Genomic DNA, 17758 nt, shown 5'->3' with positions numbered 1-17758 from the left:
CCACACACATGTTGCAAATCTTAAACATATCAACATCGTGTTTAAGATTTGCTCACGTTAATCTTCATCAGGTAATGAACCTCGCAGCTGCATTCTAGAAACTAGCCAGCTTGCACCTTGGTCATTGCAAATATTGCAATATATGCATTTATTTATCTAAATAAATACTGATATCCCTCGCGACCTAGTTAGCATTCGGAGTTGAAGTTATGAAATATAATAGTTTCATCTTCTAGTTATTTTAACTTAATATATTAATAAAATAGGTAATGAAAGTAGCAAACTTCTTGCATGTATTCTATCCAAGGATTATATTTACTTTTGCCAATCAATATTTCTTTCTTCTTTTAGGTGTATTGCGTCCCTGTCCCATTAATTATACCTCAATAATTTATTGTTGACTATAAGCCTATTGGAAAAAAGACAAGCAATGGCCACTCTTGTTTGACATGGTGTATGTATTAAAGAAATTACTTCAAAGGCTGTTGTATAATTACAGCATCCTGTCTACTATCCCTTGAAGATATTCAAACTAACTGATTATGTTATTATAATGTATAAGCACACTGATTATAAGCGCGTTCAAGCATTTATGGGGTTTAATTTTAGGATCTACGACATGGAGAACGACGAGAGTCGTGAGGTGGTGCAGTTCCACTACACGACCTGGCCGGACTTCGGCGTGCCGACTTCGCCCGTGGCGTTCCTGGAGTTCTTGAAGCGGGTGCGAGCGTCGGGCGCGCTCGAGCCGAGCGTGGGCCCGCCCGTCGTGCACTGCAGCGCGGGCATCGGCAGGTCCGGCACCTTCTGCTTAGTCGACTCTTGTCTTGTCATCGTAAGTCGTATTTTTTTGAGGTTTCGTACCACTTAAGAGTAGATAAGTAATGTTGAATAAGTCATGTAAGTTTTTAAGAGCTTTTTTAGCTTGTATTCTAAAATTATTGTTACTTATCGAGATGACTTCAATAAGCATGAACGAGTATCATCCGACCAGCGAAATAATATCATATTGTTGTATTTTCCATCGAAGTTATTTGCGTTCAAAAATTTGAAGTGGAAATAGATAAAATTTATTTCTTACATTTAACCAATATATGCACAGCCAGTTAATGAAAAAAACTTAATAAAGATACATGTTCCGTATATTTTCCACTCTTTACCGTGGCAACGAATAAGAAACATGATTTGCCTTATTAAAGATACTACAAACATACACAAGATTCTGTTCGGCTGCGATTCATTGGACGTAGATTGTATCCTCGATCGTGATGGAGTCAATTATAATTGGTTACAACACGAAGCCAACTAATGTAATTGTCGATTGCTAAAGTTGTATGTGGTGAATGGTATGATGGTGAGTATGCCGTAATGATGGAAAAATAAATCTTATTGAAATTTGAGATTTGTTACCTTGAGTTTTTCGCTTCAATTTTTTTTTATTTTATTTTAGATTGAAAAGGAGGGATTGGGCAGCGTGAACATTCAACAAATATTGCTGGAAATGCGCCGCGACCGCATGGGGCTGATCCAGACGCCAGATCAGCTGCGTTTCTCCTACCAGGCCGTCATCGAGGGCGCTAAGAGATTCAGTCCCGACTATGTAAGTATTTTATTTGATAATAATACAAGTTTTGAATAGGTATAGTTCGAGGGAGACAATCGTGAGATTAATTGATACAATGATGTCCGAAGTCCTTAAAATATCAAAATAAATTCTGCCACTTTGAAGACCGAGCTTTAGAAGTTGAAATAATTTTGTGTTTGTGTATTTACCCTTCGGGTACGGAACCGGGAAAAATGTCACGATGTATATTGTGAATGCAGAAGGAGGAGAGCAAGCTGGAGGAGAGCATCTACTCGGCGGTGGCGGAGGAGGCGGAGGAGCGCGCGCCGCCGCCGCCGCCGCGCGCGGAGAGCCTCACGCGCGCGCCCGCCCGCCCGCTGCCCGCCATCCCCGCCAGCGCCTCGCTCGGTAACCACTGCAATATATTTACAGCTTGTTTACAACTAACGTACAAACGGATGTAGAATATCGATATGGGTATATCGATTAACTATCGATTTATTTTGTATTTTATTAACGACGTACTTTTATTTCATCTACTCGTATTCTAACCTAACGCAACTTCACTTGGATATTTTTTTAACTTTTATTAGAACTGCAATAAATATTTAAACTTTTCATACGTACAACGAACTTACGAATCCTCCATATATTTTTTCATCGAAAAGCGTACCGAATCTGTCTGTCTCTATGACAGCAGCATAGTGTTGGAAATCAACAGTAGTGATGTGTTTAACACTTGTTATAAATATGTGATGAAAAATAAAGCATTTATTAGGAATTTTAGGCAGCCAGGCGCGTCTATGCACATCTACGCGCATATTTATAGCATGTGTTTTCTGGCGCTACAAGAAGATCCATAGATTCGATTAACTATTTATTCTTCTAGATTAGATAGATTCTATTTTACATGAAGGATGCAGGTACAGAAAGAGATGGTGTACGAACGACGAGTGACGAATTTAGGAGTCATTTTGTGTTAATTTGCAGAGCTATAGGCTTATGTTATATTCCTGAACACCCCATTAATAAGCTCAGGTCTTCTAATAGCACATGGTTTACTATAAACTTCTATAAGTAAGTCTTTACAAAATAAAAAGTGAAGGTTACCTAAAAATCTACCGCGCTGACTAGATTGAGTTAATCTACTTCACACATTATTAAGAAATAGCATAAGAGAGTCTGGGATTCGAACTCTAGGCTTGAAATGCTTGAGTGTACATCAAATTATACGTGTATTTATGTAAAAATATTGATTCTTTATTATGTACTTAACAAGCGTCCGTACGTTGCAGCAGCTCGTGTTATATTATGAACATGCAGGTATTCACGATGGTATTACTTGTTCACTGTATGTGCCATTTAGGGTTGCCAACATATTTCCTATATGACTAGTATTTTTTTAAAATAGGCCACAAATCTAGTGTCTACTAAGTAAACTTAGAAAAGAAACTCTTACACTTCTTGTATGTTTTTTTTATTTTTATCTTTAATAAATGTTTTATATTATAACATTCCGATTAGAAAATGGAAACTGACAAAAAATAATTAAAATATAGTAGTTTTGCGTATTATATACTTTTGTAAGAGTATATTGTACATAAAATCGAAATTTTGTACAATACTAAGTAATAAAGTATTGTTGGCAATCCTAGCCATGTTGTATCTCGACTGGGGGTTATTCATTAAACGAGATTTATCTTAGAATATGAGAATTACCCAGTCGATGACCACTGGATGTCCGCACGTTCGCTGGCCTAATCACGAGCAAAAAATATAATTTCATGATACTTATTCATGAAATTATATTTTTTGTACAGAACTATAATGTTGCACGCAACCGTTTTCACTTAACGTGCAAACTCGAGAACTGCAACCTGTGCCCTTAGTATGAGTTTTTAACTTTTTACGTATGCTCGAAAAGTACAACGTTTACGTATTCGCTCATATACGGCCCCCGTGGACAGTGTTGGAACTAAAATTCCGCAGTATAAGTTAAACAGAAAACGCAGTAAAAACAGAAATATAACGCTATCAAAATTAAATTAAAAATGTAAATATAAATGTATTTTATTTATAATACATTTGTAAAATTAAATGTTGTAACAATTGACTATTCAGTATTTTTAAAACTCATAATGCGAAATTTTATTTCCGATACTGTCCACGGGGCGCTACATGAGCGAATTCGTAAACGTTGTACTTTTTCGAGCATACGTAAAAACTCATACTAAGGGATCTGTTATGTAATTATAAGCTAATTTTTTACTTGCTGCGTTGTCCGTCGTCAATCGCTTTGTATGTCGCTACGTGTGGGAGGACTCCCATAAACGATGTCACAGTTTTTAGGTAGAATAACATTGTGGTATAGTGTTTGTGCATTGATGTAACTTCGGTGTTAACTGTTAAGTATTGTATAAAGACTATATATTTGAATATTATTCAAAGTTAAGTTAGTTGTTTTAAGATTTAAGATATGATTTTACAGGCGCGTAAACAATTTTATTGCCTTATGTTGTCAAAATGATAATTGTCAACAAATGCGAACGGCATTACTTTACTAATTTTGAATTAAACTCAGTTATAGTTTATTTATCCACTAAAATTATTCAGCAACATAAAAAGATGAATGCTATGTGCATTTTGATTCACAATTTATTGATAAGCCAGGTAGGAGTTTTACGAATTATCAAAGCATCCAAAAAATTTACGTGACGTAGTTTATGGTTGATCCCTACTAATTTTACAAGAGATGTACACCAAAAAAGCGCGTTTCAATCTCTGTGTTGTTAACATTATTGTGAAATATGTATGTATTTAAAGATGGGTACAAACTGCTGCAGTAATGTAACGTGAAAGGAGCATTTCATAAGTTCGGACGCAGCGCGCGCACGAACTCATCCACTCGCATATATTTCCGGCATTCACGCGGCGAACATAACTGAGTCTGTCGAGAACACAGAACGAACACCGTCGACTATACCGTTCCGCAGAACAGACACACGAGCCGTTCACACTACGCTCTGTGTTTGAAGAAAAAGCCGACAAATGGCGGATCGCAGCGCGCACGAGTTGAAATGATCTGTTCGCGTGCGTAGGGTGCACGGTTCATGCAAAAAAGGCGTCTACACTATGGGAACTCTCTTACATTGCATTACGTTACTACAGTCTTTACTCACCTTAATGTGTATTCCACAATAAACACTTTGATTTGTATGTGTATGTCATAGATAAGTATAGATATCTCACCGCCTTGTAATTGAAGGAAGCCACAAATGGCCGACACTCACGTAAAACGACTGACAGTTTTCCCATTACGTCTCCGACTGTCATGGTGTAATTTACGCGGAACAATGCCGACATGTCTAGTTAAGTGGTGCAAAAAAACTAAATCGAAGAAAAAGTGCGGAGAAATATCGTTTCATTCGTAAATGCTCTAAAAACTACATTTTTTAAATATTTTTCAAACACGAAAGTGATGACAGTGACAAGTTCAATTGTCGAAACTGGTTACATTTTCTTGTTAGGAGTGAGTTATCTTTACTAATCTATGGTTTATGTGTATAATGTGTATGTGTATAAAAGTTTTGATTGATTTTGTTCGTTGCGTGCAGGTAACTTGAAGTTCACGGCGTCAGCGGAGTCGAGCTCGGACGAGAGCCCGCCGACGCCGCCGCCGCGCGAGTCGCCCTCGCCCGCCTCCTCCGCCGACGACGAGGACGACGAGCCATCCGCCGCCACTGCTGTTGACACGTAAGTCTAACCTGTTTTTGTAATATGGATGGTGAGCTACTGCCGCCCATGGAGATCCGTAATCAATCTCAAATGGGATTAGAATTCCTACGTTTTTATAATACGGGAGTAGCGATCGAGCATGCAGTCCACCTGATGGTAAGTGGCTACTGCCCCCCATGGACATCTGTAAGCAATCCTAGATTTAATTAGGATATTCCTACCTGAGATCGGCCACAGCGTGCCGCTACCCCTGAGGACTAAGCTGGAACGCCTCGGATAAGTATGTCTCTCTTACCACACCCTTTAAACCAGAACATAGCAGCTCTTGACACTGTTGTTATAAGGCAGAAATAAACTTAACTTAACCTAATCTCACCAAGGGAACTCATCGAGAAGATTTTACTCGGACTGCAGTATCAAATCGTGGTCCTTTGTTGCTTTAAGCAACCCTATATAGAAAATAATAAGATTACCGCCATGACACTAGAAACAAACTGTAAGTAAAACGCATTTGTGATACAATATCTCTGAATAAAAAAGCAAGGGAAAATGTTAGCTGATATCATCCCTTTTTTAAGAAAAAAATTAAAGTTGAATCTTACAAGTACGAACCTTCTTGTTAGTCAACTTTGTCAATGGGTATAATCTTCGGTTCCTCCTTTGGATATCTGTATAGGTACGGCGGTGATCGTTATAACCATAGCTCACTTACAATGAATAACAATATAATTATATCGTGTCCAATTATTACGAATCGTATGTGTTACTTTAAATATAATAATTAGACATTAGATTATGTGCAATTACAAATTTGCATATGCAAATGCATGTAGTACTATATCTTAGTACTTTTTCATTGATAGTGCATTTTTCATATCAGTAGTTATACGTATTCGGCGTATTGTTTTTATCGTTAAAAACTGAAAGATTACAGTTGGGTGATGCCCCATTTATATTATTTCCCGTCCAATAAGTAAACATCATATTCAAAGTACCATAATACGTACCATAGTACGTTACTATAAATATTACATGAATAATACGGTTAGTTACAAAACACTTTAAAGTTTAGGTGACGATGACCTTGATTTTTTAAAAATTTGGAAAAGTTAAAAAATTTGAAGTTTTAATAAAGCTATATTTTTTCAACTTTTTCATTTTGTTCATTGTTTTCAGTCACGTACTAAAAATATATTTTTTTTAGTTCTTCATAAATATATTTTTTTAGTTTAGTAGATATTAGAAAATGTTCTCATATGCTCCCATTTTGGTAGGTAACTTAGAAATATGGCTATCATTTTTTTATGGTTCGGCAAAAATGAAAAATAATTCTAGATTTATTGATAAAACTTTACGTAGGTAATGCCAATAACTAAAGATTCTGACACCATTGAGTACATACCATATATCAATTTTCGAAAATAAATGTAAAACTTATATTATTTTGCTCTTTTAGTCCATATTTGCATGCATATTTTGGCATTTTGATAGTGCATATAATCCGATGTCTAATAATAATATATGTAACTAGCTGACCCGGCAAAGTTTGTACCGCCTCAAAATCTATTTATCAAATATATTTCATATAAAATATAACCTATGTTACTCGTGGATAATGTAGATAAACAAACAAAGAAAGTTTTCCTCTTTATAATATTAGTGTAGATGTAATATTTAGTATATGTGATGTGATGTGTTTGTCCGCAGCGGCGAGAGCACGGAGACGCTGCGGCGGCGGCGCACGCGCGAGCTGGCCGACCGCGTGTCCGCCATGAAGCGGCGCGCGCGCGACGCGGAGAAGTGGCACGCGCTCAAGAGGTCTCTATACAAGCCCCTCACCATCACCTTCGGCTTCATTATAGCCGGCATTGTCATCTACTCATACGTGAAACACTAACTCCGCCGCCGCACCTAGCCGTAGCACCGTAGCCGCCGTGTGACGTAGTGGTGATATGATCTGGTTATGGAAACTTCGGCCGGCGGTGCACCGCGGCGCCACCGTAGCCACCCCTCATCCGTAGCACGTTGAGGTTCGTTTATATCTACACGAATAGTGCGTGTCAGACGTCATATTTTTCTATAGAGTGTATCTATCGGCCTCTGCGCGGCCGTGTTACGATAGACACAAATGTGTTAAAAACATTGTATAGATAAATAACATCCTGTCTTCCACATCACGTGTCTGGCACGTTCAATATCTGTAGATATAAAGAAGCCTTTAGACAGTTACCAGTAGTCAACACGACGAATTCTAAATTTTAAGCCTTATTACACCGTTACAGCGAATTTATTCTACAAATGTAGTAGTTTAGCGAAGTTTTTATAATCATAGCGTATCACCTGTTTATGTACAACGTCTTTTTATATTACAAATTTTACAATATTGATAATAATCAGAAACACGTAGATGCTTTGAAACGATCCTTTTATATCCAATTGTACGAATTGTAGGTATGCTATTTATATTTTATATTATAACTTTCACATTGACAGGTAATATAAGGTACACTTCTTCTTTGAAAGTAATTGAATTGATGAAAGTTGATGGAATTAACATTGAACATTATGACCCACAATACGAAATTATGAGCATTATTTTATATTTGTATGTTTAATGGTAAATGTTTATGCATAATGCATATTAAAATATATAGTTTTCCCTCATGGATGAAATAACTACAAATATTTAGTTATCAATTTGAATCACAATTATGATCACAATTATGTTGGAATCGATATAGTATCGTAATATTTAAAAGACAATGTCGTGTATCACATACTAATATATGAATACATTTCGAACATTAAACTAACTAATCAATTTGGTGGATAATGAAAAGATTACATGAATGTCATATGCATTACATTTAAACGTGAAATACCAGTGGTAAACCAGTAGAGCTTGATTTTAATCAAATTTAATTGCAAAGGAGGTTCCTGTATTTATTAGTGTATGTTATCGTGCAATACATATTTTAATCGTCTTTCTTGACTTTTGGTGTGATAATAAAAATGTTTAAATTAAGCACGTTATAGGTACATACGCAATAAAAATGCTTCAAAGCCTTAAATTCTAGCCATATATTGTATTCAGTAACTGTAATAACCAAGTTTGCCTTAGATTTTCTCAATAATTCCATTTTTAATGAGTATATAACGAAAGTTTACATCAACAGGATTTTTTATAATAGTTAAGACATAGTTTTCTAGTACTTGACGTTATACCACAGTATACTTTATTATGACATTTTTGATACTTCAGTAAAGGCATTATAATATGACCATTTCTTGATTACAGATATTGAGATGTATGATTACTAAATTATATGGTAAGGTTTTTACTTAGGGTGAAAACCTATAACATATATGACAGAATATAAACAAATATTGTAGGTTAAAATTCTGAATATGCTGTATATTCAGGAATATAATTCTATATTTGACGATCTTACCCTAAGTGAATAAACAATGTGAGAAGATGCCTGAATAAAAATATTTAGGATAACCACTAAATGAAAATTGATTTAATCGCACTAATATATTGCGCGCGATCTCTATAATTAATGCATATTAAAAAAACTATTCCTTTCCTTCCCAAACACCACACAAATACACTACTCACACATTCCCCACGGGCGAGACGAGATTCCGTTTCTTGTCTGGCCACCCTACCCATGTGGTGCTGTAAGCTTATGGAGTCAATAGCAATACTTATATTTAAAAAAAATAAATAAAACAAACCAATTTACCATTTACACGAGCAAGGATTTTTCATAATAACCGATAGAGATTCTTAAAGGATACTTAAAGGGTATCGATTGAGATTATTTAGGGCTTAAGAGCAATATTCTTGAGCACAGGCTCTTATAAATTATTAAATTAGGATTAGCCCGTCATAAACAATAAATGTAATTGTCTTTAAACGTTCAGGTTAGTAAATTGAGGTTTTTTGACCTAGTTATCAAATAATAAGTCAATAATTTTGTGTATTAGTCGTATTCCCTATTTGAATATCATTATTCGAAGACCGACTGCCAGCATATTCTAAACTAGCTTGCTAAGTATTGGTTACAGAAATGTGTTCTGTTTTAAAACACCCTTAAATAATGGAATTTTATTTTTTTAAACGTATATTCGTAATTTTTATGCATTTGACTATGCTTACGGTGTGTTGTCTGTGAAAATATATACATCTCAATGAGATTTTTTACCACGTAACGTAAGCTACATGCATAACTTATATTATTATTGAATGATTTATGTTCAAAATGTTTTCAATGAGGTGTTACATTAGATATATTGAAGATCTTAAAAAATAATAAAAAAACAATATTGATGTTTTAGTGTAAGGTTTACTTCCATAAAATTGATTACGATTAATATTAATTATAAATTGAAAGCCGCGTGTGAATTTATGATGTTTTGTTACGTGCATATCTACTGGTTGATCACAATACTATATTAATTTGTTACTGTCGTTTTCCCTGTGACGGGTGAAATTGCACGCGATATGTATATGTGACTACGTATCAAAGCATTTCATAAATCTGTTACTGTATTTATACATTGTATTGTATGTATCTTATATACAAACATATATAGAGTTACTAATCTAGGTGGTTTTGTGATTGTCAATTCGACATTACATATTTGTACAACTCAACACAACTAACAATTCTAACTAACTATTAGTGACAAAGTCTAGACATGCGCTAACGTCATGTGAGATGAATGAAATTTTTTCGGTCGTTTGCTAATTGAAGCCACTGAATGAGCACCCCACATTGATAGTTTCTCATTCATACTTCCAAATGAGTTTTAAGAAATATAAATCGATAATTTATGTTGATAATTGTGCCACGATGATGAAAGTTAACGGAGGATTAAATAAAATTGAATGGTGTGATAAGATTTTTTACATTAGGCTTTATATTACTTTTAAAAAAGTTTTGTGATGTTTCACTAAATTTTATCTGACAATGTCAGTTTTTAGTCGCATCCCTTAATTAACAACTTTTTGGGGACTATTTTCTTTAATATTACTTGAATACCGTCAATATATAAATAATTTATAACACAGTGACGAATATTCTTAATAACTTTAATTAATGTTAAGATTGGGGTTGTAACATTGAACAGCGGTTTATTATTTCAGGTTTAAATCGGAGGAAAACTCTAAAACTGACACTAGCGAAGACTGAGGAGTTTAGGTAAATTTTAGAACAATTTACGTTAAAATATAGAACGGGTTACTGTTATCCTAACATATCTTTATTACTGTCTACGCTAGAAAGATCATGAGTTGTATAACATTATGTTATGAATCCTTAGATCAACTATATTAAGGATTGTGCGCTAGTTTATTTCATTCCGGCTTATAATATCCTACAGAGTGTTCATGCTGTTCTCATTTCTACACAATGGTAAAGTTTATAAAAATATAAACATCCTAAGTATCTTGTTTTTGTGTACTGTATAGCGGTCTCTGTGCCAATAACAATATCAACTACAGAACAATGACACTAGTCCATAACAAATGGTAGCTGAAGTTATGCGTACGAGATCCTTCACGTGGTTGATCGAAGGATAAATTAGAAAGTTCATTACACTTCTAAAGAGAAATACTTGAAGTAACCTGCGAATATGAAATAAGTTTAACATCTCTTGATGTATATATATTTTTTTATTAAAACTCCTTAATTTATAAAACTTTTTATCCCTTAATTGGGATACACCGTAAACACCAATCTAAGTGTGATGTTTTAATGAATTTAAAATTTGCTCGTATAGTCCATGTACATCCGTCCTGCTTTTAGACACCGTTTGTTACTTCGCCAGAGTTCTACAAACATTGCAATACTCAATTGTAAAATAGTCTTCAATAATTCAAACGACTTATGAACGTATACTAAAGTTGTTTGCTGAGGTTGAGGTTTAATTTTAAAATCTATTGGCTCGTCACGTAACATGCTACCTATTCGGTACTCTGCGGCATGGCCGCTCCCTCGCCAACCGTTGTTTGTAGACTTATGACGTTACGGTAAGTATACCGTGGACATGGATTATTACGATTAAGTTAATTATATTATTGTAAGGAGTGATCATATCACACTATTAAAAGCGCAGCTAGCTTGTCGTGCACATTATATTTTTAATATATTTTCGTGTATGTAAAAATGTTGCTTTTAGCCTGTAAACATTAAGTGGAGGTCTGTGTGGGCCGAGCACATTTAATATTGGTTGTAACAGATTATTTTCAACACATTGGTTCGATGTATTTGTATTCCATGTTCACCTGTTTAGACATTACGATATGCCACTTGTAAATAAAGTTTGGAATTAAGTATATTTACATGTAAGCCTTAGGTATTTATTTAGGACTTATTTTAAAATAGCCGAATAATTCTTATTGATTTATTAATGTACCTTTATTGGGGACAAGTTTTTATATTAACTATTAATGTAAACTAACGATCAATTTAGATAAATCGTTTTGTACATAAAAAATACAGATTTTTCTGTATGTCGCGTAGTCAACAATGCGCAGCATAATAGTATAACTTCAGTTCTATGCTTATTAAAATATATTTTAGATCGATGTATTTCCTGCCAGTATTATTTTGGCTACCGGAAAATAATGGACATCATAAGTTTGTAGAATTTAACGAAATCGTTGTATTACGAGGACTTCAGGATTATTATGTCAAAAAAGTTTTAAATAGAAAGCTAATGGATCCTGAGAAATTCCTGAATCTGTAAAATTTAACAATATGCCCTCCTATCCCTGATAAAACAAAATATCTATATATATGTGTTATAACAGCCATAATCTTATGCAAATCAGAAGAGATTAGCGCATTGTGAAAATCAAATGGAATTGAATACTCGTATTTCCAAATGACACAAAAGTTACGCGTGCGGAAATAAAATAGGATGAAGTTAATGTCGTAGTGAGATTTATTAGTATGTGTAGACATCTTGCCAGCATATTTTGATATGTATTTTTTTATTTCCTATTACTTAAACCGGGTCATTATTCCAATGTCTAAATTAATACTTTCCCTAATAAAGGTACCTGTTTAGTTAGTTACACTTGACCCTGTAGTAAACAGAGTAAGGAGACATGTTGAGGATTATTGGTCTATTTATGATTACGGACAGTTTTTTGTAATATGTTAGTTAAATTTGCAAAGGCCTTTGCTTATTTTATTTATGAATAAATATACCTATGTGTATCGATGTTTACACGTTATTATGTAACTTACTCAGTCACATCGCCTGTGTCGCGGAGTAAAGCAATAAGTTTATTTCAACTATATTAAGCCCGCCATATGTACTTGTATCTGTGAAAAGGTAATATGCAGTGAGTCCAGTTATACATTAAATTTTTTAAGCAGGTCTGTATACAGTATATTTCAGCTTAGATTCATTCAACATATCATGAAATATCTGGTCAGTTTTGATTGCGTACTTAACCAGTTTACTAGTTAATATGTTCTTCTGCAACGATTGTAAGTCGACTTACATAATCTATGTTATAGTGCAGAGTTGAAATGGAGATAAACGATTAAGCACTAATGAATACCAGAAAGTAAACTAAATATTAATTTGATTTTTCTGATCTATTCAATAAGTTTTTCTCGACCGAAATTATTATTGTAATAACTTTAATTCCTAATGTAAACAAATAAGTGGTATGAATAGTACATGTTAATGTAATAACTGTCGACCATGTGGTTCGCAAAGCGCTTGTCTTTGGGCATAAAACTTATTTTACAAATTTTGACAACTGATTGCGACTGGACTCTCAGATTAAAGAAATCTCTTGTAATTTTTTTACATCCCCATATTTTTATCAACTAAACAAAAGACCGAAATATTACAATATTTTAATGGTAGTTTTTAAGTTTTTAAAGCAAAGTATGTCTTAAGGGTAATATGCTGGATATGTAAATCTTTTAGTTAGTCGATAATTTATGTGCACATGTTTCGCAGTACCTATGTATTATATTTTTATATTTATATAACTGAAAATTTAAGAGACAAAACATCTCTTGAATACTTTTCCCATTAAATTTAAAGTAAAAGTTTTTCAATGAATTTGTCATTATTTAATTTATTGTAATTTCATGTTTTCAGCGGGCTTGTATTAAATATTCTTTGCGACTGACTAACAAACTTTTACTTAAATGATGGTGGATTCACATATTCTTACTTTACTTATAAATATAATTAAAAGTAAATCTTGGTTTTGTATTTACTTACCTATATCCTAATGCTACATTCTGATAGTATGTTTACAATTCATATATTATGTAATTAATTTGGGTAGCAGTTAGGGTTTTCGTAATAACATGCATTTTAGTAACTAAGGATTAATTATAAATGTATCACATACATAGCTATTATGTGTCATCTACATAGGGAGGTAACTATTAGTAGTGATTTACCATTTAAGATAGTCTCATATTATATTTATCTATACCTTCCTCTTTTCCATTAAAATTCTGGAGCGTGTTTTCTATATACCTGTCTAATAGAATATTTTCCGTGTTAGGCTTATTCATGTATCGGTATATGTTGAGGAGCTTGGTGTCTGTATTGCAAAATAATTTTCATCGTAAAACTGAGATATTAGCCGCAATTTTCTTTAGATTGTTAGTATTCAAATTAATGGATGCTATCTATGTAACGCGTAGATCGATTAGAACTGTTATTGGATTTCATCTTAAATCTCAGTAAACACTATTATCGATCCGATAAGTGTATCTTACTAATAAAATATTAAATCAATTATTCCTCAACTTAAATTAGTTTGTATCTTCATATTATTGTGAATTATGAGTAATAACACCACCTTTATGATCTTAAATTGAAAAAGACCCGCTAGACCTACATAGTAATATTTAAACTTTACAGCTATACTAGCATTTAAACTTTATACAAATAATATAAACTAAATAAATATAATAATCATGTACCTATCTTTTGAAATTATATAAGTAATAATATGTACGTCAAATAATTTCAGATAAACTTATATTTAGTTTAGAACATTGTGATCTGCGAATGTTTTGTTCGTGTAGTACTTGTTTAAATTGCACCACTTATTTAAACATGAGTACGAATAACATGTAATCCAATCAAGTAATAAAATGTTTTCATTATTACATTATGTATATTTTACTACTTTTACAAGTCCTTTCCTTATGTAGGTATGATAAATATTACCTATAGCAGTAGCTGTAGGCCACAGTACTTAAACCTACACTACTCATGGTTTTCTTCACATTAAAATAAAATAATAACATGATGAATCTTGTCTGACAGTAGTTCCTCAGAGTTCTCAAAGTTGGGAATGATATGTGTTCCTAGTGTCGTAAAAATAATGTTAAAAGAACATCAAATCTGCTTGTGCTCTCGAAGGGTACCCATAGCGGGCGTCCTTCAACAAATAAGAGAATGTATGTAAATTTAAAAAATAGGAAGAAAATAAAAGTACATTGTATTGGTTGAATATTTTTATTGGACACAACATATATTAAATGTAATAGTTAGTTTAAAACACGGAACAAGGAAGAAAACAGAAGTGAGTAGTCGTATGCGCGTAGTCATCAATATGTACAACTTGGCATACTAAATGTCAAATGTTTAAAAAGATATACACATTGTCCCGCAACTGCCACGGCATAAAAATGCGGCAGATGGAAAACTCCAGCACGGCAGAATAATGATAGTGCAGTGATAGGGTCCTCAGGGCCCAATCTAAAACTATAAGAAGTAACTAAAATGCTGAAAGGATTTACGAGGCCGCCGGTTTCCGTTTCGAAAGCCTGATGATTAAGCTCACAGCGCCCTGAATATGCAAACGCTATCTTGAAATTCTCGTGCGCGTCAGAAAATTATACAGGCAAATAGAGCTTGATGTTTTAGTTATCCTTAATCTGACGATTTAGAAAATAGATTTACGAAAACCCCTCCAGGTTTTCCTATTCTGACCATTTAAAAGTAGCATGAGAATGTATAAATGATCATGTATTTTCCGAAAAAATAACTGTCTTTTCCTCTAGTTTGTCATACATCGTTACTTCCCAGGGATTCATCCTTCTCCCGAACCCCACACTCAAATCGTCAGATTATTATGAGATAATAAATTTTAGCATTAAATTTATCCATTTATTGATTTGATGGCCTTGAATATTTCCAGTCATCGATTTTTTTTACTAATCTGACAGGCTGCCCTGCACAAACCCCCCTATATAGAAAGTTCATATATAGTTCAGGATACCCTAGAGGGTGTAAGGTATCTCCCATATCATCTGCCGCGCTCGAGTCACTGCCGAAACCCCCTCTTGGGCTCCCCTATTATGAGGGGAACCCTTTATTTTATCATCAAAATTATTCAATAGCAACTCATACAATATTATAACATTATCATATTTCTTGACATTGCTCAAGAACACAAATGTTAAACATAAATGAACGTAATTTTATTTTTCAGGCATATTTTTTAAATACAAATTGAATAAAAATCACTATTTCTCGAACGCTGCACCTTTACAATGAGTTTGCAACCGGGGATTCTATCAATGGACTTGAGAGCTCGGTAACTCGATCTCCATATATTCCCATGACAAACGTTGCTTCCGAAACGACCACCGGAGGCGCAGCATTGAGATTCGTCAGGGTGACCGAAGTGTCGAGCTCTCAATTCGATAAAGGAATCCTCGACTGAAAAACTATCGAATAACTTCCCATTCACTCTTGTAACTTAGCACGACAACGCACTTGCGTTTATGCGATGAAGTTATCCTAAATATTAAACTTATTTTTATTCCAGGTTGTTACTGAGATCACTTAATACATAATTGTATATGTATAAGTTTGGCGACATTCGTTCTGTGAAATAAAACATAATTGTGTTAGAATACTTTCTTCCTCCTTCCGTGGTTTTACAAAGACTTGACATTAATATAAATATCTACTGTGGAACGCAATTAATCGTTCTTGTGCTCATTCTCATAGTGTCATGTATGACTAGTATTGCAAATTCTATGACGCAGGTATATGACAATATTACTTGCTACTCGATCATGCCATTAAACACCATGTTGTCAGAAAAGAATTCCAGCTAATTACCTTTAAGTAGTATTACCTTTTATTAGTAATAATTAGCAATTGAAACATTTAAATGTAAACACCGTGATCGTAGTTATTAAATGGAGCACATTATAAATAAGAAATACATCAGATTTACAAAGATTCTTTCTTTGGCGGATTAACTATATACAGGCATCAAGAGTATGGTTAAATAAAAAAATCACATTATATGGTACTATTATAGTCCGCGCGAAAATCTTTGTGGTGTACGTTTTTTGGAGTACATTCTGTATACAGTTGAAATTAAACTTCGCAAGTTCTAATTGATCTCTTCTCTCATTTCGAACAATATTTTAGGCTGATTATACACTATATATAGTATATATAGTCTGATTATACACCATAGGTTTGGATCATATACTGAAATACACACATATATATATATATATATATATTTAAGAACCTTAATATCCTACTACTAACAGCAACTGTTTCATCGTTAAACAAAACCAAGATATGCAGGGCATACATATGACATGTATTGAGCTAATATTTCCAACATATTCTACTTGTATGTCGGAAGAATAATTTGACATGTCTCTGTAACGAAACCCTACTGATTAAAATTACCCCTTGCCTACTAAAATCTGAAATACCTATATATAGCGGCGAATAAATTCAAAGTCAGAAATATGTAATTAATCGGCACATATATGTATGTTTTTATATTAATATACTTCAATAAACAACTACTACGGTATCTTACTATTTTAAACCACTTAAATATATTATTCTACGTTTATAAATACATCAAAAGCTTTAAAATGTGAATCGAAGAATTATTCTCAAGATATTCTCGCATTATTATTTATTAAACTTATTTTATGGACATTCAGAATGTGATATACATTATACGATTATTTAGCAATAGGTATACAAATGGATAAGAATAATGTAAATGCATGAATATTATAATATGATTGAACCAATCACATGATACTATAAATGTAATTTAAATACGTATTATGGAAATTAAGGTGATGTAGCAACAGATTAAAAATGGACGAGCACCGGGAAAAGCCGATACACGTAGTTAAGACACTATTAATGAACCATAAGTTAACATGGTAGAAATATTAGAAACATTTGTAATTCAATGTAATGAAGTGTCTTATAACAAAACGAGATATCATCAACATGCAGTACTTCTGTGATCTCCTTATCCACAACAAAGGGGACACAAAGATACTAAATCTTAAGGAAAAGGCTTGCTAGACTTCTTCCAGAATTAGTGACGCCCACTAAAAAGTGACACTCTGTGTCTTTACTCCGGGACCGTATAAGAAATTGGTGAATATG

The 17758-nt window shown here is 33.6% G+C and overlaps 1 protein-coding gene across 1 annotated transcript in view; it reads left to right on the top strand.

Annotated features, from left to right (window-relative positions):
- Bmptp-Z (protein tyrosine phosphatase) overlaps nt 1-14469 on the top strand; it is a 33297-nt gene extending 18828 nt beyond the window's left edge. Inside the window, exons 4-8 of the mRNA XM_073074805.1 lie at nt 610-835; nt 1451-1600; nt 1825-1972; nt 5179-5317; nt 7007-14469. Coding sequence (XP_072930906.1) covers nt 610-835; nt 1451-1600; nt 1825-1972; nt 5179-5317; nt 7007-7196 — 853 coding nt within the window. The 3' untranslated portion in view covers nt 7197-14469. The remainder of the gene's footprint in view (nt 1-609; nt 836-1450; nt 1601-1824; nt 1973-5178; nt 5318-7006) is intronic.
- The last annotated feature ends 3289 nt before the right edge of the window (nt 14470-17758 follow it).

This window comes from Epargyreus clarus, unplaced genomic scaffold (assembly GCF_041222505.1).
Source record: "Epargyreus clarus isolate Ecla_fem2 unplaced genomic scaffold, WU_Ecla_fem_2.2 ptg000007l, whole genome shotgun sequence".
Classification (NCBI taxonomy): Eukaryota; Metazoa; Arthropoda; class Insecta; order Lepidoptera; family Hesperiidae; genus Epargyreus; species Epargyreus clarus.
Note: the sequence above shows the minus strand (reverse complement) of the source record. Positions and strands in the feature narration are given on the sequence as shown.